The sequence below is a fragment of the Tiliqua scincoides genome, chromosome 1 (assembly GCF_035046505.1).
Source record: "Tiliqua scincoides isolate rTilSci1 chromosome 1, rTilSci1.hap2, whole genome shotgun sequence".
NCBI lineage: Eukaryota > Metazoa > Chordata > Lepidosauria > Squamata > Scincidae > Tiliqua > Tiliqua scincoides.
In genome coordinates this window covers 91,404,256-91,425,949 of record NC_089821.1, presented here as the reverse complement: position 1 = coordinate 91,425,949, position 21,694 = coordinate 91,404,256, and the positions used below count along the sequence as shown (strand labels likewise).

Genomic DNA, 21,694 nt, shown 5'->3' with positions numbered 1-21,694 from the left:
CTCTCATGTGTCAGGAGACCAGTATTTTCATTCTTACTTTTTTAAAAGCCTGGGCATGATGTCACTTCTGGTCATGAGATCACATCCAGGGCATCATTTTGAGCATGGCTCCAGGATACATGATCATTAGCTACGCCACTACTAGATGGAATTATTTTCACTCACATAGGTCTAAATATACCTTGAAATCAGTTTGGTGAGTGTGAGAAAATGCGGTGAGATGAAAGGGGTAAACTCTGAATGCATGTAATTAGCTGGTATATACATAATCTAAACAATGTGTCTCTTAATAAGTTAATGTTAATTATTATTTTTTAATTGATTGCAGGTGAAAAGCCATACGAGTGCCCCAATTGCAAGAAGCGTTTTTCCCATTCTGGTTCGTATAGTTCACACATAAGCAGCAAGAAATGTATTGGCTTAATCTCTGTAAATGGCCGAATGCGAAACAATATCAAGACGGGTTCTTCTCCTAATTCAGTATCTTCCTCACCTACTAATTCAGCCATTACACAACTGAGAAATAAGCTGGAGAATGGAAAACCACTTAGTATGTCTGAGCAATCAGGCTTACTGAAAATCAAAACGGAACCACTAGATTTCAATGAATATAAAGTTCTGATGGCAACCCATGGATTCACTGGTGCTAGTCCTTTCATGAATGGCAGGCTTGGGGCAACCAGCCCAATAGGAGTCCATGTTTCTACGCAAAGTCCAATGCAGCACTTAGGGATAGGAATGGAAGCACCTTTACTTGGATTTCCAGCAATGAGCAGCAATTTAAGTGAAGTGCAGAAAGTCCTACAGATTGTGGACAATACTGTTTCCAGGCAGAAAATGGACTGCAGCACTGATGAGATCTCTAAGCTGAAGGGTTATCACATGAAGGACCCATGTTCTCAAGTAGAAGAGCAAGGTGTTACTTCTCCTGGTATTCCACCAGGTCTTCCAGTAGTCAGTCATAATGGTGCCACTAAAAGTATTATTGACTATACTTTAGAAAAAGTCAATGAAGCCAAAGCTTGTCTCCAGAGTTTGACTACAGACTCAAGGAGACAGCTCAATAATCTTAAGAAAGAAAAACTGCGCACCCTAATAGATCTTGTAACTGAAGATAAAATAATAGACAACCATAATATCCCCACTCCATTTTCATGCCAGTTTTGTAAAGAAAGCTTCCCTGGACCCATTCCTTTGCATCAGCATGAACGTTACCTGTGTAAAATGAATGAAGAAATCAAGGCAGTCCTCCAACCTCATGAAAACATGGCTTCTAGCAAACCGGGAGTGTTTGTTGATAAGCAAGCTCTCCTCTTGTCATCAGTACTTTCTGAGAAAGGAATGACTAGCCCTATCCATCCATACAAGGACCATATGTCTGTACTTAAAGCGTATTATGCTATGAATATGGAACCCAACTCTGATGAACTACTGAAAATTTCCATTGCCGTTGGCCTTCCTCAGGAATTCGTGAAGGAATGGTTCGAACAAAGAAAAGTCTACCAGTATTCAACTTCCAGGTCGCCATCGCTGGAAAGAAACAGTGCCAAGGTGGTGCTGGCTGCCACCAACAACACGCCCACTAAAGACTCTTTGTCAGCCAGATCCCCTATAAAGCCTGTGGACTCTATAACGTCACCATCTATAGCTGAACTTCATAACAGTGTTACTAACTGTGATACCCCTCTCAGGCTAACGAAACCTACTCACTTTACCAATATGAAACCAGTTGACAAATTGGACCACTCCAGGAGCAATACTCCTTCTCCATTAAATCTTTCTTCCACATCTTCTAAAAACTCCCATAGTAGTTCTTACACTCCAAACAGTTTCTCCTCTGAGGAGCTTCAGGCTGAGCCTTTGGACTTGTCTTTACCAAAACAAATGAAGGAACCCAAAAGTGTTATAGCCACAAAGAACAAAACAAAACCCAATAGTGTAAATGTAGACCACCACAGTGTTTCTTCGTCATCTGAAACCTCAGATGAGCCACTGAACTTGACTTTTATCAAGAAAGAATTTTCTAATTCAAATAGTTTGGATAAAAGCACTAATCCAGTATTTGGTATGAACCCTTTTAGTGCCAAACCTTTATACACCACACTTCCACCACAGAGCGCATTTCCCCCAGCCACTTTTATGCCACCAGTCCAGACCAGTATTCCTGGGCTACGACCTTACCCAGGTCTAGATCAAATGAGCTTCCTACCACATATGGCCTATACTTACCCAACTGGAGCAGCTACATTTGCTGACATGCAGCAAAGGCGAAAGTATCAGCGGAAGCAAGGTTTTCAGGTAAATATGTGGCTTGTTCCACAGACAACAATTGTGAGTAACGTGCTGTGTGATATGCTATGACATCAAATATCCCAAGGTTAAATTCACTGTCAGAATAGGTCAAGCTGTGTTTTTATACCATCTAATTTCTATTTTAACAATAGTTTGGATGTAGTTATGAAACTTATGAACATGACCAAGGTGAAAGTACAACTGGATTAACATGATGTCATTTAAACATAAGCTGTCCATTAATATTTAAAATAAGTTTGAGGGCCTTAGCATCACTCCTTGACTCAAAAAAACAAAATAAAATCCATGTTGGAATAGGAACAGTTCTCAGCTAGTTTCCATTCAGAAAAAAATCACTGCTGCTTGCCCCTCAAGAACAGGTATTATTATTATTATTATTATTATTATTATTATTATTATTATTATTATTATTATTATTAACTTTATTTCTACCCTGCCTTTCTCCCCAGAGGGACTCAAGGCGGCTTACAACAAAGGTTAAAACAAATTTAAAAATTTGTAAAAATTTTTTACCTTGTAAAAAAGGTAAAATTTCTATTCTTAAAGAAAAGACTGTGTAGACCTGGTCTAGTGGGCCAAATAGCATCTGTGGCACCTGCTGAGAGCCCAAGGTGATGTCATAAAGCAGGAAATGGTCTTATAGCAGATGATGGCCAGAAATAAGCACTCTGTTCTCACATAGAAACTCATTGGCTACAAATTACAGGAAAAGACGTGCAAATCTTGATCATATTTTCAAGATATGAGAGAGCGAGAGAGATATCGTGGGCCATTCTTTTAGCAGTGCCACTTCTGCTGAGGTGTCGCTTTGCAGCTCAGCAGCGGATGTCTTGCAGCTCTACAAAGTGATGCCTTGGCAGAAGCAATGCTGTTGAAAGGGCAGTCAGCGTGATAATTGGGCTCTCCCAGAACCTTGGCAGCGCCTCCCTCTCTCATCTCTCTTGGTCTGCCCCTTCCCCCATGGCGTTCCTTGCCTTCTGAGGCCTCCTCCTGTCTCTCCCTCCCAGAGCTTCTGTAGAAGCAGCGCTTCTGAAAGAATGGCACTGGGAGAGCCCAATTATCATGTGGGCTGGATAAAAAGCTTCTACAGGCTGCATCCAGCCTTGGGCCTTTTGTTTGACACCTGATATTTCAGCTCATTTATACGTCCCTGAGGCCGCAATCCTAACCAATTTTCCAGCACTGACATAAGGGCAATGCAACTCCAAGGTAAGGGAGCCAACATTGCCCTACCTTGAGGAGGCCTCCGTAACTGCCCCCCAACTGCAAGATGGAGCACATGCCCCACAGGCTATGCCAGTGCCGGAAAGTTGGTTAGGATTGTGCCCTGAGTCTATAGCTTCATTGACATTGCCACACCATAGATATGATAGTTCCCTTGCCTACTCTAACCCTTGGTGATTTCCAGAGAATCACATAGAAATGATAATACAGCCGTAAGCTGTTCATAATATGTTCTGACTAATCTTTACAAAGCTATAAAAGGGATTATGAAGATCCTCAACCCAGACGTGTTTTCATCTCACCTGTTCCATTTTCCACACTTAGCCACCTCCTCCCCCAGGCCTATCCCATCGACCTTATGGAGATGAAATTCCATTTGTTGAAAGAGTACTCTGTATAGTTTTTATAGAACGTTATGGAGCCTGATTTTTGCTCACATGTAGTGTGTAGTAGCAGTTCTGTCTTGCTTCTAAACTTTCAGAAATTACACATGTAAGAAATATGGCATCTGTCCATTTAAATATACCAATGGCTTTTATTACATAGGAAAAACTCATGGTGTGTAGGAATTGTGTGTGTGTAAACATCTACAGTTTGGCAGAGGGAGATTAACTGATTATAGATGATTTTTTTAAACATCTGTGGACATTCCCATATGACCTATTAGGTTCCATTAGTAATTTTACCAACTAGTAAATGTTTTATATTTCAAATGTGAAAATCAGGTATGGTTTAGTGTTACAGGCAGTAATCCCTCTCTGCACAATAGGAGCATAAATAGCACAGTACCTCCATAACAGCTGTTCCACTATTCCAATTTACAGTACATCTGCCCTCTTTGTATTTAAGCCTATTTAATCTCCTCTAATATTAATTAGTACAAACCTAGTCTAAGAAACTGAACTGTCTGATAGCAAATGGAAATGTACGTTATCATGCAAGTTTGCAATCTCTTTGGATCAAGACAAAATAAATATCAAGAAATTTAATAATTCACTGATCCACATTCATTACTTCTTAATGCTGAAGGCTGTTTTAACATAGATAGAGCATTGATAAAAAGTGTTATTAATATTCCCTATTTCAAATTACAAAATTAAATATAAAATATAGCTCAAGGCCTTTAAAGGGGAAACATACATTTCAGTGTATTGCATAATAATAACATTTTGTACCTAACTATAAAATTCAATTAAAACCTTTCAAATACTTATGGGATATATCTGCTGCTTGGTGTTTTGAAAGCAAACCTCTTTAGTTATTACTTGTACTTATTTTGATACAACTTTTTGTTATCACGAACACTTGGTACAATATCTTGAATGTGCTTGATTCTAAAAAACACTTCGGTTTCTAAACTCTTGCTTACCAAGAAGTAAGTCTATTGAATTCACTGGGGTTTACTTCTAAGAAAAATTGAAGGCTACATTGCAAGGTGTGAATATTGCAAAAAAGATACAATCATTCAGTGGACTTCCTCTGGATTTCCATGTGGTTTGCTATATGGTGTTATGGAGGAGGCTGTTTAATGAAGGAGGCTGTTTGGTTTAATGAAACCAAAGTTAAAACCTTACTGAGTGTGCAGAGCTAAGACCATTAGGTGAAATTGTCATATGTGTACACACACAAATGAATTACATGTGAGAAATTAGCTTTACTATCAATCTTTATATGACTTCACATAAGTCATATATTTGTTCGTTTTTAGGATAGGGGCCAATGTTGGCATAACTCTCCAAATATATTACTTCCCCAAACTACCAGTATGATAGCTGGATTAGGATCAGTTTATGCTTGTTTTAACCTCAAAGTGTACTTAGTAATATGATACTCTATATCTAAGTGTGCATTTTTCAAGGAGATTTTCATGTAGATATAATCCCAAAATAATCTAGGCCAGTGGTTCCCAACCTTCATTTGAGACACTACCCCCTCAAGGAGGGTAGTGACCTAACCGGGAACCTGTAGGTGCCATTAGTACAGCACTTCTGGGTTTCACTGCTGCTGCCACCACCAAGTGCATGTAAGTAAAAAAAATGAAAAAAAAACACCTTTTTTACTTACTTGCAATTGGTGGCAGAGCAAAACATGGACACGGTGTACTAACACGGTTGGGTAGATACCCTTCTTAGCGTCCCAAACTAAGGTTAGGAACCACCAGCTCGCAAACCCCAGGTTGGAAAACACTGATCTAGGCATACACAGCTATCATTAATGTTTTAGAGCAGTTCTGGATGTAGCATTAACATGACAGGAACAGGAAATACAAGTGCCATTTCCCTGCATTCTTGTATCATCCAAAATGGAGTATGCACACACAGTGCTCCAGAATGCTCCACAATGCCCCCCAATGCTCCAGAAAATGTGCAAGGGAACAGGAATCCTTGATCTTGCTTGTGCATCTTTCGGAAGTGTTGCTATGAAAGAAGCCAACCAGGAATAGTGAGATGCTTGTGCTTCCTGAGTCCCACCCCTCTCTGCCTGCATCATTGGCAGATGCAAAGTTGGCTTTAATTTCATAATTATGTGTGTGTTCATGCAGGACTATGGTATCCAGGGTTCATAGTTTAAATCTGAATCTGTTGAGGATGTAACTATGTCTTGAACTACTACACATATTTTATAAGATTTTCTATACAATTATGTCAACTTCTGTGGTCCTAGGAAGAATGGTTATATTGTATTCATACAAACATTTTTCACAGGGATGACATAAGAAAGAACTATGCGGAACCAATTAATTTGTCAATAGTCATGTTCCTTGAATTGGCATGGGTTTAAGTGGATCTTTTCTCTTCCATAGTACTTCACTGTGCCAGACAGTAGGATCCCAATTTAGTTCCTGATACTAGTACTGAAGTACCATTCCTTATCCTATACCCCCTTCCCCTCCCACCCTGTGGGAGCAGTCCCAGATCACCTATATAGTCACAACTCTGCCAGGCTCTGTACTTTGTGTTAAATTTAAGGTACCCACTAGGAAATAAAACTTTGTGTTGAGACAACTGCAAGTACAGGTGGGCACTCTTTATCTGTGGGTTCAGAACCTGTGGATTTGACTCAGTGCAGGTTCTGAACCTGTGCTGGAAAGCCTCACCTGACCTCCCAGACGCAACCAGAAGGTGCTTCTGGTCACGTCCAGAGGACAAATGAGGGCCCGGAAACTTGGATTCGGTTAGGTTTCGGTATCTGCAGGGAGTCCAGGAACAGATCCCCTGTGGATACCAAGGTCCAACTGCACATTATTATTAGTATTATTAATAAATATTTATATACTGTTTTTCCACAAAAAGTAGTTCAAAGTGGTTTGCATAGCAAAATAAATCAATAACTTTGGTATATCTCCCAAGCTGAATTCTCCATCTTTCCTCATAATGTTTAGGATTACATAGCCCCATGTTGTGACATCATCATGTTGTGAGTTTTCTCCTCCCTGCCACCGGGGAGGAAACGCACAACATGATGTCGTCACAGCACACAGAAACATAACCAAAAATGTAAGGGGAAGACTGGAAAAATTCAGTGCAAGACATGTCTTTCACAGCATCCCTGTGTCATGCGTAATATGTAGTTATAAGGGTGCAAATGTATTTTTCAGCAGTCAAGTAACACAGCTCCCTTAGGAACTGGCAATTTGATAAAAAACTTGACCATGAGCCAATGAGACTGCTTGCCGGTATTCAGCAGTGCCTGGTGGCATATTAAATTGAATATAATGACTAACAAATAGTAAGAATAAAGGATATTGTATAACATCACAGAACAAGGGAAAGAAATGTTTTACATAAATGCTTTGGTTGCATCACAGGGAGAATTGCTTGATGGAGCACCAGATTACATGTCGGGTCTTGATGACATGACAGACTCAGACTCTTGCCTGTCCCGAAAGAAGATCAAGAAGACAGAAAGTGGCATGTACGCATGTGACTTATGTGACAAGACATTCCAGAAAAGCAGTTCCCTTCTGCGACACAAATATGAGCACACAGGTATGAATGCTGACAAAGTGTAAAAGAAGCTTTGTTGCATGTGACACATTTCATAATATTTAATAAGTATACTTTTGCAGCATACGATTCAGCATATGCTAAGACATTCAACATGGAAGGAATAATGTGCTTTTCTTAGCTTGATTTTCTTTGCCTTTACATATTAAAATTGTTTATACATATTTGTGTGTACGCGCGTGTCTTTGAATAGTCAATAATATAAATTAAATTAAAGAAATTAACAGATTGCAAAACCAACCCATGTCTTAGTGCCAGGAACTGCCAGATCATGAATAATCGCAAATGTGCTTCACCGCACATTTGAACCGGCTCATGGAGATGCGCAGTTAGGCTCCAATCCTAACCACACTTTCCTGAGAGTAAGCTCAATTGAACATAATAGGACTTAATTCTAAGTAGACCTGGTTAGGATTGTGCCCATAGTCTCACAGTCAAAGTCAGTGGAAACTTACCTTCTTCCTACAGTTCCTTCAAATCAAGCAAGTAAGAATAAGAGGATGCTAGTGCAATTAAACAAAGACAACTTGGAGCCCAATTCTGTGGGCTCTCAGTGCCAATACCGGGTGTCACAAATGTGCCATAAGGCACATCCATGGCAGTCAGTGCTAAACCTCAGTGCTGCATGGCCAGTCAGCACTCCTGCAGTGCCAGCTGGTGGTGAGTATTTTTGGGATGTGGGGAGGGCGGAAGGGGGAGTCTGTGCTGGCAAAATAGCAAGTGCAGACTTGAGAAGCCTCATTGTGGGCCTGGAAATTTCCCCAGGGGAAGGGGACTTTTGTCCTCTTCAGGGAGACCTCTGGTAGCCATTTTGGCATCACTGCTAGATGCAGTGGTAGCCATTTTGGCATCACTACACCCACTGGAGCCGCCAGGGATAGGATTGGGCTGTCCAGCTTGTACAGTTATTCAGGCATGAAATGTTAATATATCCCACTGTACAGTGAGCTGGAATAATGTCCTAGAATTGTAGCTCTGGATGCCACCTGAAGTTTCTAGTCCTCCTTATCGTATGTCCTTAACAAACTAACCTGTATCAGCCAGATGAGAGTGTATCACAACAGTGGCAGCTTATTTTTTGCTCTTCTTAAGGGCTGTTCCTCATAATGTGACTGCCATAAGGAGGCTTCCCTAAAATTGTCTCTACACTGCAGCAGCTCAGCCTCCAGACACAAAACGTTTTTTTCCCCAGGAGAAACTAGGAACTGAATCAGTTTTCATTAGCTGTCCCATGATGACTGTGTTGTGAGAACGAGACCCTAAAATCTACTGCTGTAATAGGATTTCCTTCTCATTGTTAAATTAAGGGCATTATTAACTGCTTAGGTAAAAAGGTAGATGTTAGTAATTAAATACATTTAATTGCAATCTTCATGTTTCAAACATATGCAGAAATAATATTATCTTTGACTAAGATGAAAAATTAAAGCCCTTGTACTTTTAATTAAAATTCCAAAAAGTGGAGCAAGGTGCCAAAAGGCCAACGAAAGAATATAGCAAATAATACACATTATATAGGACAAAAATTTAAAAAGCAAATTATCTAACTATGAGGAACAATCCAGTGATCAATAGCCTAGGGTTAGAAAATGATCAAATATGAGTTGAAACGTAACCAACTTTTAGGAAAAAAAAACATGTGTCCAGCCTCTCTTTTAAATGTCATTTAACATATATACTATATTGTCATGCTTTTAAGATTATTTTCCTTTCCTCCAAGCATACGTGTTTGTTAGTCACTTTTCTAGACACCGCCCTGAGCTCTTTGGAGGAAGGGCAGTATAAAAATGTGGAAAAAATAAAAATAATAATAGACATACACGATACGGTTGAGATAGCTCTTTACAATAATGGTGCTCCTATTCTGGTTTGAATCAGCAGTGATAGAAGGTGGAATGGGAAACATCATTAGCCTCTGAATTAAAGGACTGAACTGAATAGGAAGTTCCAGAATAAGGTCATCCCCCTGCATCTGTGGGATATATGTTCCTGCTGCTACTGCGGATACTCAAAACTGCGGCTAGCACTTAACCCTATACTTACTTTTGCTCTGCACAAGCCCTCCAAACCACTTCTTCTTTGTGCCTGCTTGTTAGTGCTTGCCTTCCAAACAGCTTCCTGTTCACTGTTGCTTATTAGCACTTCAGTGGAGGAAGCAGATATAAAGAGGAAGCCCTTTGGAAAGCAAGTGCTAACAAGCCGGTGTGAAGAAGGTTTAAGGCTGGGGTCTTCCCGCACTCTGAATAGAGATGCCACCAGGACTGAACCTGGTACCTTCCTCATACAAAGCATGTGTTGCACCACTGAGCTAGGGGCTTTTTGTTTTAAAAAAAGAAATACATAATTTTGGAATTGTTTTAAAACTCTAGTCCTCAGTGAGTCCTTTGCTTTGTCTGGGGAATGCTCTAGAGACCATAAGAAAGACTGCTGGTGGCAGGTGCTTCTACAAATACTATTCCTGGTCTTTCTCATATCATTTACCTAAATGGAATGCATTTTATCCTGAGACCACAATCTATCAAATCATGTTTAATCATTAATTTCATTGTGGCTTGAAAGAAATAGCTCTCGGTCTGGTCCCCAGCAATATAACCTTTACTTCCCATGGTTCACATGTCATCCATAAACCTGCTTCCTTGTGTGTTAACTCATGGACTGTTGTCCTTGCGCAGTGAGCTGGAAACTATAGGACTGCTGGACAGGGTGAGCTGAGATGCATTGAGCAATTGGTTTCTATGCCCATCTTTACCAGCAGTGGTAAGGGTGTATGAGAGTGGCTGGCTCTTGCAGCCCAACATTACCATGACACTAGTATGGAGTAGCTATCCAACTTGTTATACTCTGGTTACATGTCCTAACATTCCAAAATGGGGAAAAGTGAGTCGAAGAACAGGTCCACACTTTGAGGCAACCTTATGTTTGGGTTAATGTATATAAACCAGAGTTGGGGCAGTTTGGGAGTAGGAGGGGGTGGATTGGCAGCAGTCATGCATGCCAGGTCCTATCCCCCTTTCCTGAACCTGACCTAACCACCCCCTGAAGCTCCTTGTAATTATGACAGCAAAATGGTATAGGTCCAAAGAGACCCACAGGCAACCAGGCCGCCTACCAGGAGGTAGGTAAAAAGTATTTTTACTTACCTTTCTTGGGCTGTCTGGTCAGCCCTCCCCCCCCCCCAATAGTATGCAGCATGCACTCCATTGGCAGTTCTGCATGCTATGGATAGGACTGAGGCTAAATGAATGTTTTAAAAAATTAGGTTTTTTGTGTGAATTTTAGTAATGAAAGGATAAAAACTATCACAGTGTCACCATGATGCTTTGTTCGCTAGCACCTTAAACTAAAATACCATGCAGAAAATAAAGAGAGGTTAATCATAGGATTAGGGAAGAAAACCAAAGCAGAATTTTGGACCAGATTGTTTGGTTCATTGGTATAAATGTGCCTTACATTGCATTAGTCAGTTGGAATTGTTTTGTTTGGAAAGGGGCAAAAAAAAGCTTTGCAAGCTTTAAATCCCTGCACCTTTTCTCTCTTGAATGATTTTATTACAGCCGTCTGCAAATTTTATGGTTTAGTACGCTACTGCCATAAACCTCCTACGTTAGAGCAGGCCTTCATATATATGGGAATTGGCATATGGTTGAATCCTGTAAAGTTGGTCTTTCACAAGGTTCATAACATATTGTTGAAAAGCTGAAAAGTTGACAAGCCAAAATTCGCACAATTATCTTGATTTGCAAAAACAAACAAAATATGTAAAATGAAACAAAAAGCAGATAATATACGCTCTGATTTTGAACAAGCAAGGAAGTTACATTATATGAAGAAAAACAGAATCCTCCCATCCTCTTAACCATTGTTTAGTTTATGTCAATCCCGTCTAGGGAATTCTGACTTAACACAAATGGTGGTGTTTGAAAAGAGGAATGAACTCCATAACAAAAATCACATAATCTGGAGTTAAGAGATTTGGATTTCAGTTTCCTTCATCTCTGCCACTCAAATTTATTTTCATGAACTTCAGCAAATGCTTTAATGAGCCATACTTTTGTCCTCTTTTAACACCAGGAAAAGACAGGAAATATTTTTAATCTAACTTCCTCAAAGGTAGTAAAGGATAATTCAATAAGATTAAAGCAGTGCTTTTAAACACTGGGATCCACTTTATAAAAAGCCAACATATAGTGACTCACTAGACGAGAGAGAGGTATATATTTTTATTCATGAATTATAATTAATTAAATTAAATAATTAATTAATAATCAACAATTTAGGATCCTATGATCCCAAGGCTGCTAGAGACCTTACGTACCATGTATGTGTAGACATTTGCTAGACTCTCTCTAGAAATGGAGTTCACGGACTGTTTCCCCAAACCTTTACAGTCATTCCAGGGTACGCAGAAGGCTGAACTAAAAAGCAAGATGTGTAGTTAGGGACTTCTAGACCAGACAAAAGGCTGAATCCAGGTTCACATGTGATCTATGGCACACCGATAGAGAAAATAAGAAAATGTGATGTTTTAATTTTGGGGTATGAAGACTACCTCATATCATAGGTTAGCATTCCAGCTAACCATTTTCTTCTGCGAACTGGGTAAACATTTTTTAATGTTTTCAAAAGCTTTTTGCAGCCCACTAAAAATCAGCTTGCAACTCACTGGTAGGTCTTGACCCACAGTTTGGAAAATATTGGATTAATACAATCTGATAGAAACGCCGTTTCAGATCCCAGTCAGTAGTAGGAGCAGGAGCAGCGCACAGCAAGAGTAAATTCAATTCATTACACTAGGAGGAAGACTTGCAAACTAGCCTGAGTCTGCTCTTGAAATGCTGCTACCTCTCTTACACAATAACACAGCTGAAGTTTGCTATAAGAAAATGTAAAGGCCACTTGCCTTTTCCTTCTTCTTCTTCTTTGGCCTCTTTTATAAATGGTTGGCAACCTTCACTCTCGAAAGACTATGGTATAAGCCTACAGCACCCGGTATTCCCTGGCAGTCTCCCATCCAAGTACTAACCAGGCCTGACCCTGCTTAGCTTCCAAGATCAGACGAGATCAGGCATGTGCAGGGCAACAGTTTATAAATGTTAAGTGAATTGCAAATTAAACTGATAAAGTTATGGAAAAAGCCAGAGCAATGGAACGGCTGTCTCCTCTATTAATATATATGAGAAATTTCAATCTGTGTTCAGGGCAGGACTCTCTGAACTGCAATTAACCTTTGCTTTCAGTGTCTGAATCATTATCCTTTCCTCATCGTTTTTTGGGATAGTTAGTGCTTATCCTGGTCTTTTTAGAGTTCCACAAATAATGGACAAATCTTTATAAGCCAAAAGTTTGAAGATGCAGTCTGCACCTTTCTTTACCTTGCAGGCTAGTATTTCTAGAATTACTTAATCCTGATGCCAACTAATCAGTTTCAGTGTTTCCCAAACTGTGGGTCACAACCTGATTGTTGGTGAACCGTGAAACTGAAACTGACAAACTGATAGCTGATAAGGAAAAATTGAGCCCTATGGAAAGTGAAAATGAGCCGCACGTGTGTTTTTACTCACAAGTAGATGAGCGTACTTCAGTTCACTTCGAAGTGCAGGCTGAGAGTAATGCAATACCACCAGAATGATCCTGATTCAATCAATGCAGGCCCCAAAACACTCAAGAAGGTAGTTCAAAATGTATTGAGTCCTATGGGAAGTGGAAACAGAGCCACACCTGTATATTTACTCATAAATGGATGACTGTGCCTCAGCTCTTATTGAAGGATAGGAGAAGGGGAATGCAAGGCCACCAGAATGGTCCCAATCCGATGAACGTGGAGCTCACCAAATGCTCCAGAAGGTGCTCCCCCCCCCCAATAGTAAAAGAATAAAAACAGAGGCTTGAGTGGCTGGTAAAATGAAACTTTTTTTAAAAAAAGGCTTGTAAAGTTAGGTGAGTTCCAAGAGAGTCGTTTTACAGAGTTGGTCCTGGTGCTAAAAAGTTTGGGAGCTACTGAGTTATATCATTTACATCTTAGAGACGGTCTGGTATGAGCCAATATGGTATAATACATACAGTATTGACCTTACACTTGGCAGATCTAGGTTCAAATCACTGTTAAGCTGTGAAGTTCAGTGGGTGACCTCTGGGCAGTCACTCTCTCTTACACTAGGAGTTCCACCCCTCCATATCCATGGGATATATGTTCCTGCTGCTACCACAGATACCCGAAACTGTGGATAGTAGTAAACCCTATTCATATTCCCCTGTTGCACTCAGAACTCACCTGTCTTTATTTGCAAACACTTTGCAACTTTTCCTTCCTTTTGCTTTGGAACACTTTGGAAAAGGAAGCCGACAGCAAGAACCTAGACTTGTAACTGCTAGAGGAATAATAGAGGAGGCAACAGTGAGAATGCTAACAGGAAGAGGACAGCAGAGGAAGCAGAGAGACATTGAGAACATTAGACTCCACTTCCTGGCACGGAGGAAATTTGAGAACTGTGGATATAGGAGAACCTGTACTCTAGCCAAGTTATAAGAACTTACCTCACAGAACCCATAAGAGAACAGAGCTAGCAGAAAAACCATGAACATTATTCTGAGTTCCTGGGAGGAAGGGTGGGATACAAATAGGCTTATAGAAACCAGTTTAGAGAGATGGTGGTGGGGAGTTTTACACATGTTTGCTTGAGCTGCCACTAACTATTATGTTCAGGAGGAAAGGAAGGCTTTGGTCTGATGCACACTTTTCTGGGAGTAAGCCCTATCAAACACAATGGGACTTATTTCTGCATACTGCATAGGATTGTGGTGATAGGGAGGCAATGAGAAGGACGAAGAAAAGTGATGAGTGTCATAAGTGTCTCTCCCCATCCATGAGAAAGACAAAGAGGTAGCTAACAGACTGAACTACTAGGTAAAATCTTGCCTGTGTCATGAAGGCTCTGGGTAGCACTGAGCAAATGGCTCCCTCTCAGCCTCAGCTGTCCAGCTCCAATATGGGGGTAGTAATCCCATACAGAGTTGTTGCAAGTGCAGCATCAAGATCATACATGTGGATCAGTTTGCACACTTAGAGTGCGCTAGATAAATGGCTTATTATGGCACCCGGACACTTTTATGCCTTGAGTTCAAAACACCTGATAAGGTCTTGGCATTGTTTTGTTTAATATTTTGTTTTTACAACAGACTCCTCTTTCTCACATATGCTGCTTTGAGAGTAAAAGATCTGCAATATCTTTGCCTTAGACAAATGGTTCTTTTCCACAGCATAGGAGTCCTGAGGCCTTGTTACCTTGCATAATATGCTCCGTTTTATTACTTATGTGGACTGATGAGCGGAATGCTCATGGTGGTGCAGTCCCTTTAATTCTTCTTTTCTTTCCCTACTGTATGTTTTATTAAGAATTCTTTTTTAGAAGAAATTGTAGCTTTCATGCTGATGCAAGCACTACTTTTATTTCCAGATTGATTCAGTAAACTAAATATTGTTCTTGAGCTTTAGTAGCAAATCAGCTCTCTTCCACTGCTATTCTGAATTCCCAGCTCATGAGTTTTCCTTATTTAGAGCTTGATTCATAAAAAATTTACATGCTGTTTATAGATAATTTTCTGTCACTTGACTCAGATATGAGGATTACTTTTTTTTATACTTAATAATATACAGTTTCTTGGAGTAAATTCAAAGCTCATGAAATCTGCACAAATGAAAGCCTTTCTTCTTTGTAACAACAGAGCAAGTGTGGTATTTGCAATTATGCCAAATTGCATTTATAAAGCACCTTTGACTGCCTCACTACATTCGGCCCATTAATACTTTTCCACCGGGACTACTTCTCACATCCAAACCACTAAGTAGCTTCAATCAGCTGCCTTTAGAAAATCAAACCCCTGCCAAAGATAATTCCTTATGTACCTTCCAAGTCTGGAATTGTCCCCAAACCCAGCCTCCCTCCCCCAAACTACTGCCTGTCATATGACTGAAATAAGGACATGTATAGCTTTACAAAACACACACAGGGTACCTATGACTAAGCCCAAACAGCCCATATCTTTGGGCTTTAATACATTTTTGCATGTGGCAAGGACAGTTTAGGCCTCTTGGGGGATTGTTTTGTTTTGTTTTCAAATGATTAGATATAATTATTTCTCCCTGCATATCCCAAAGGAGCCAGGATGTGGGATGAAAGTACAGTGCAAACACACACACACAGAGACACATAAATATTTGTATAAGATGCTTAAAACATATAATAGATTTTCATTATATATCATTCCTATATGTGCTCTATGTCCTTTCCCTAAAACAGTATAGCAAACAATGATGAAACAGTGCAACAACCTTTAATCCACAAAAGAATATATTTCAACAAGGGAATAAGGAAAGAGAATGGAAAGATTTGTTAATAGGAAGAAATACAGGGTCCCTTGACAAACAGGCCTTGATAATTTAAAGCTTTGCTATATGATAAAGTATGTAATGTTACCCAATGGTTGTAGAGGAGAATCATTTTATATATTATGGTTAACACACACACACCACTTATAAATAATTTCACGTGCTAATTAACCCAGATTATTTCAGAGGTGTCTCCATCAATGAAACTGAATTGTCCACTAAGCTGTTGGGATCAAGACCAGCTGAGCTATTATTCAATGTTTTTTTATTTTATTATTATTTTTTAAAGTGCATAAGGTTGGGTCAATTTAAAGGCTAAACAGCAAGAAAATTCAAAACCAATCTTTTTTGTACTTCAGAGCTCCTGCTGGGTTGAAATACAACACAATATAAATAAACAAACAAACAAATAAATAAATATTTTAGTGGCCCAAAGCATATATTCAGAGAAAAAAAGCAAAATCCCCAAAACTTTTTGTTCAGAGAAAAAAAGCAAAATCCCCAAAACTTTATGAAACATCAAAAACTACAAGTTTAAGAACGGTTATATCTTCCTTCATAGTGAATGGGTTAAATGTAGAAAGAATTTTTTTTAAAAAGGCCTCAGTATGGCAATTCTTAGCTTTGCCTGTGTTTGAACATTTTGACAATAGAGCAGCCTAATGAGATGGTTGACAGCCCTATCCATACTTTCCTGGGAGAAAGCCCAATTGACTCTAATGGGACTTACTTCTGAGTAGACATGCATAGGATTGGGCTGTGAGTCTTTTATCATTTTATCTTTTTCAAGGGAAGGCTAGACCGGTATTTTTGGACAGTGCTTTACAAGATGCCATACCTTAGTAGCTGGATGATAATCCAGCCTACATGAGCCATAAGATCCCTTCCAAGTCCATCATTGACTGGAAAACTCCTAATCAAACCTTCCGATCTGCACCTGGAGGTGTTTCTGCATAGCAAAGAACTTCCACTATTTCTAAAACATTCCTCTGCTTCTTTTATTTCCTTTCCATTATGTCACTGGAACCATTCCTCCTTGTATGCCTCTTCATAGCGTGTTCATTAGCATCCAGCCACTTCCATTTACTATCATATGTTTTCAGCAAAAGTGAGCAGTTTTCCTGTGATTTATAACATGCTATTTTCTGTCAAAATTTTAAATACCGTATCCTGTTCTTTCTTTCTTCCTCCTTCATCTTAAGGTTCTACCTAAGGTCAGTTAACATGATCAGCTTTTTGTGCTGTGTATAAAAGTGAAAGTAATTCTTCAAATCACATGCTGAGGAATTCTTACAACCACTGTTACCAGCTCAACAACACTGCAATGATCATGCATTATTATACTGCTCAGATTTTAAAGTGCAGTTCACATGGAATGGAATTTGGAGTGATCCTTTTCACATGAGATCCCTGATTGTGGGACATTAGCATACTACATTTTATTCAGATGAAACAAAACATTACACAGTAGTGAGCAAGCTTTGAAGCTAGATGTCTGAAACAAAAAGGGGAGACCAACACAGCCACCCGTAATTTTGAATGGATTGTCCAAGTGTTCAGACAGTAATCCTAATTGCATTGTTGACCACAAGACCTTCACTAAAACATTTAATAAGAATAACTCTTAGGAATCGTTCCACTTTCCACTTAAAAGGTGCATCACAATCCAAAGGATTAAGCAGTCACATGTCTAATCCATTTTTATGTACATTATTTCTTATGCTGCCTTTCACTCACAGTGCATACTCAAGGTGGCTAATGATAAGTCTATTTTGATAATGATAAAAAATAAAACATAGCTTCCATGGGCAGAGTTGCAAAGGTGCTATTTTTTTCCTGCTGCAGCCCCCTATTCAACCACTTCTGAGGACTGGAGGACACGCCAGCCATCAGGGATAGCATGGGATGTAGCCTGGGAGGCTGCAGTAGACAGGTACAGGAGAACCTTCTGTTCATGTAATCGCACTTTAGATCCAAGTCCATAGAAACAAGATAGTAATTCAAACATTTCCAAAAGTATACAGGCAGAAAGAAAACCCAAAACAGGTTCAAAAGTTGCCTCATATCAATAGCAGCAGAATAATAGTAGCAGTTTACATTTGTCCTAAAGTCTCTCCTAAACAAACTTGTGCTGTCTGTTGATTAAAAGCTGAGCTTGTGCAGTGCAGCAGCTAAGAGAGTGCGCTATGAACTGCAGAGTTCTCAGTTTACATTCCAGTTGTATGTCAGTGGATGTCATGACTCCCTTGCCATCAGATGACACTGTTGAAAGCAACATAGGCTGTTTTGGTTTTCTTTCTCATTGCTGCTGCAGCCGGACGTCCTGTGCAGATTCATGGGCAGCAGAGTCATGATTGTTCCCCTGACCAGCTCCACTTCCTCAGTGCTCCTAATGTCCATCTGTTGGGTAGGATGTTGGCAGAGGAGCTTAACTGAAAAGATTCCAATGAGTTTAAACACAAATAACGACCAAAGCAATCCATATGCTGCAAAATTGAAGTTCATTAACTGCACAGTTCATTCTTACATGTGTTAGATTCTATCCACGCAAAGGTCCCAGTGCAGTTTTAATGCCCAATGCAGGTATGTTAGGCATAAGACATTCTCTATATAGCAAAGAATTTCCACTTTTCCTTAAGCATTCTTCAGTTTCTCATCTGATTTTCTTTCCATTATGTCAATGAAGTCATTCTTTCTTGTTTGTCTCTTCAAATCTTGTTTTCTAACATCTAGCCATTCTCATTTACCATCATGGCCTTTCAACAGTAATGAACGACAAGGGTTTCTTGTGCTTTACAACATGTGGCTTCCTTTCAAAAATTTTAAATATCCTGTTCTTTCTCTCTTCCTCCTTCATCTTAACCGCCCCCCCCCCAGGTCAGTTAACATGGTCTGCTTTTTGAGCTACTGTATATGTAAGGGTAGAAGTCATGCTTCAGATTACATATCCAGCAATTCTTATACCCACTGTTGCTATCTCAGCTACACTCTGATAAACATGCATGATGCTACCCTGATTTTGAATGGTAGTTCACTTGGATCAAAATTTGGAATGGTCTGTTTCACATGAGATCCTTGATTGTGTGCTATTGGTACATGACATTTTATAAGACCCAGTGTGGACAGAGTAGTGGCATGCTTTAAGGAGGAAGGAAGGAGCAGGGGCATGCTTTAAGAGACACAGCAGGAGAAATCAAGGTAGTTGATAGCAGGTGGAGCTGCTTAGAACAAACATGAATCTTTAAGTTTAAGAATTTTCACCACTCCTGATATACTAAAGCACCTATAAAATTCATGTGGGTCTGCTGCAGCTTTCAGTGCAATGATTGTATGTTTCTGTGTGTGTACACCTGGTTTGCTGTGGCATCCTGCATTGCTGAGTTTTGTCCAATTTCATCATGCTGACAAGCCTTTTTTTGTCAGCTCTATTTTGGAATGAAGCTTTTAAGTACGGCAGTTATGGAAGGTGTCAAAGGCATTCCAGGGCTATTTGTGGCTTCAAATCAACCAGATGTGTTCAGGCTTGGTACTGGTGTCAGATTTCAGACCTTGGATTTGAAACTGCTTGAAACACCAGTCTCTTGCAGCTGAAGAGAACTTCAGCATTCAGTAAGAGGCTGATAACTCACAGAAAACTTCCCCAAAATTTCCATCTAGGAGCAATTCTGCTCATGTAACATGTTTAAGGAGCAGTTCATAGGGAATAAAATCTGTCTCTCACTAAAATTAATGACAATAACTCCCAGGTAAGGGATCTTAACACAGCATCTGAGAATCACAGTCCCTTTTCTCCTCGTATTTAGTTGCTTTGCATGTGGTCCAAGGAGCACTAGTTCTGTTTCTGTATAATTCAGCAGCAAAACTCTCATTCACTTCAATCACACTCATTCCTTATGTTCAATAATATTTGTAATGCATTTGATTTACTATTGCATTTCATCCATAGTGAGCAGCTCAAAGAAAGAGGACCAGCTCCAAAGAACTTATTGTTCCATTTCCAACACATTTTAGACACTAGAGTTTCATAGGCATTTCAAGGATCAACTAATCTAGTAGCTGTCAGAACTTACTACAGTGAAACAAGCTTATAATGGCTTTGTGTTTGTGACTGTACTCAGAAGCCATCCATAGCCATCAAAAGCAAGCATCAAAAACCTAGGAGTGCTGCGATCATCGTTCTCCTTGAGCAATAGCTGGAGGCTGGAGGCATGCATGTATAGGTACACAGGCATTTCAGAAAATCCCTTAGGGCATTGGTTCTCAAACTCTTTTCAACTGGCAACTCCCTTGACCTACTGGGCCACTGGTCGGAGCTCCCCATTAGGGCTAAAATCCTATACATTGTATAGGGTGCCTAGTTTTTCATGAGGATTTCGTGGCTCCCCTGGCTGGTTTCAGTAGCTCCCGAAGAGCTACAGCTTGGGAACCCCTAGTTTAAGGGTTTGGGAGGATTTATTCTTTACCTTGTCCCCAGTTCTCCTTCCTTGCCAAACAACTATCAGCTAGAGATCCAGCTCCCCTACCCTGGATCTACACATATGTAGCCATGGCTGCTCTATTAATGTTTTTGAGGTCATCACAACAAGAGAACTGTGATTCCCAGTTAATTTTAAGAACCAGCAATGCCCACAGAAATGTTCAAATGCCATTAGGCTTCCCTATATGAACCACTGATACTGACTGTAAAATTGTGATTTAGAAAGTAATAAGAATGGTTCATAATAATATTTAATGTATTTGGGTTCAGTCATTCTATGATTTGAGACTCATAAGATATTTCAAGAGTTTATCTCATGCTTCATATTTAGAAACTCCTGAAAGCCGATGTTGTTATAGTTTAATATGAAGCATGGAGAAACCCCTAAAATCACAAGCAGCACAATGAAACAGAGAACTGGCAAAAGTTTCATGATTAAGTAACCATAACCTTGTTTATAGTCAGATGCCCTTAATGCAATGAAAAAACATACAGAGAAGAAATACAAAATATATGTGAGTCCTTAGAATTGTTTATAAACAGGATATTTATCAAAGGGTATTGCAGGCATCAGCTGCTCTCCAGCTCTGCCAGTTTTCCACTGATTCACTGTCTTATTTTTGCTTTATTCTTCTAAGACATAGATAAATTAATAAAGTTACAGTCAGAGCATATCAAAAAATGTGAGGTATTTAAAAAAATAAAAAAAAACTCTTGTTAATATAGGGGCTTTTCTAAAAATCAATTTTTACACCATAAATGTATGATTGTTACTCGGTTATTGCAGGAAAATTTTAAAAACTTCCCTGCAAAAAATCTCTTTCAAGAAAATTCTATCTTCCCAGTATTCAATATGTAATTTTGCTCCCTTTTCCTTTTTCTGTTGTCTTAAGATATTTATTAAAATATTACTTTAAATTAAAAAAATAATCAAAATGTAGTATAAAATGCTGAAACTAAAGGTCATGTTGTTTGTTTCTAAGAAATTTTTTTTCTGGTGTACTGATCTCTTTGCATTGTGCTTTCTTATAGGAAAAAGACCACATCAGTGTCAGATTTGCAAGAAAGCATTTAAACACAAGCATCACCTTATTGAGCATTCACGACTGCACTCAGGCGAGAAGCCATACCAGTGTGATAAATGCGGCAAACGCTTCTCACACTCTGGGTCTTACTCGCAACACATGAACCACAGGTATTCCTACTGTAAACGGGAGGCAGAGGAGAGGGAAGCAGCTGAAAGGGAAGCACGAGAAAAGGGTCACTTAGAAACTACGGAGCTACTGA

At 39.5% G+C, this 21,694-nt stretch overlaps 1 protein-coding gene across 2 annotated transcripts in view; it reads left to right on the top strand.

Annotated features, from left to right (window-relative positions):
* Nucleotides 1–21,694, top strand: part of ZEB2 (zinc finger E-box binding homeobox 2) — a 203,720-nt gene that overhangs the window by 180,215 nt on the left and 1,811 nt on the right. For both annotated transcript variants that reach the window (XM_066611927.1, XM_066611929.1), the window contains 3 exons: nucleotides 329–2,298; nucleotides 7,346–7,526; nucleotides 21,440–21,694. The exon at nucleotides 21,440–21,694 is cut by the window's right edge and continues 1,811 nt beyond it. In XM_066611927.1, coding sequence (XP_066468024.1) covers nucleotides 329–2,298; nucleotides 7,346–7,526; nucleotides 21,440–21,694 — 2,406 coding nt within the window. The remainder of the gene's footprint in view (nucleotides 1–328; nucleotides 2,299–7,345; nucleotides 7,527–21,439) is intronic.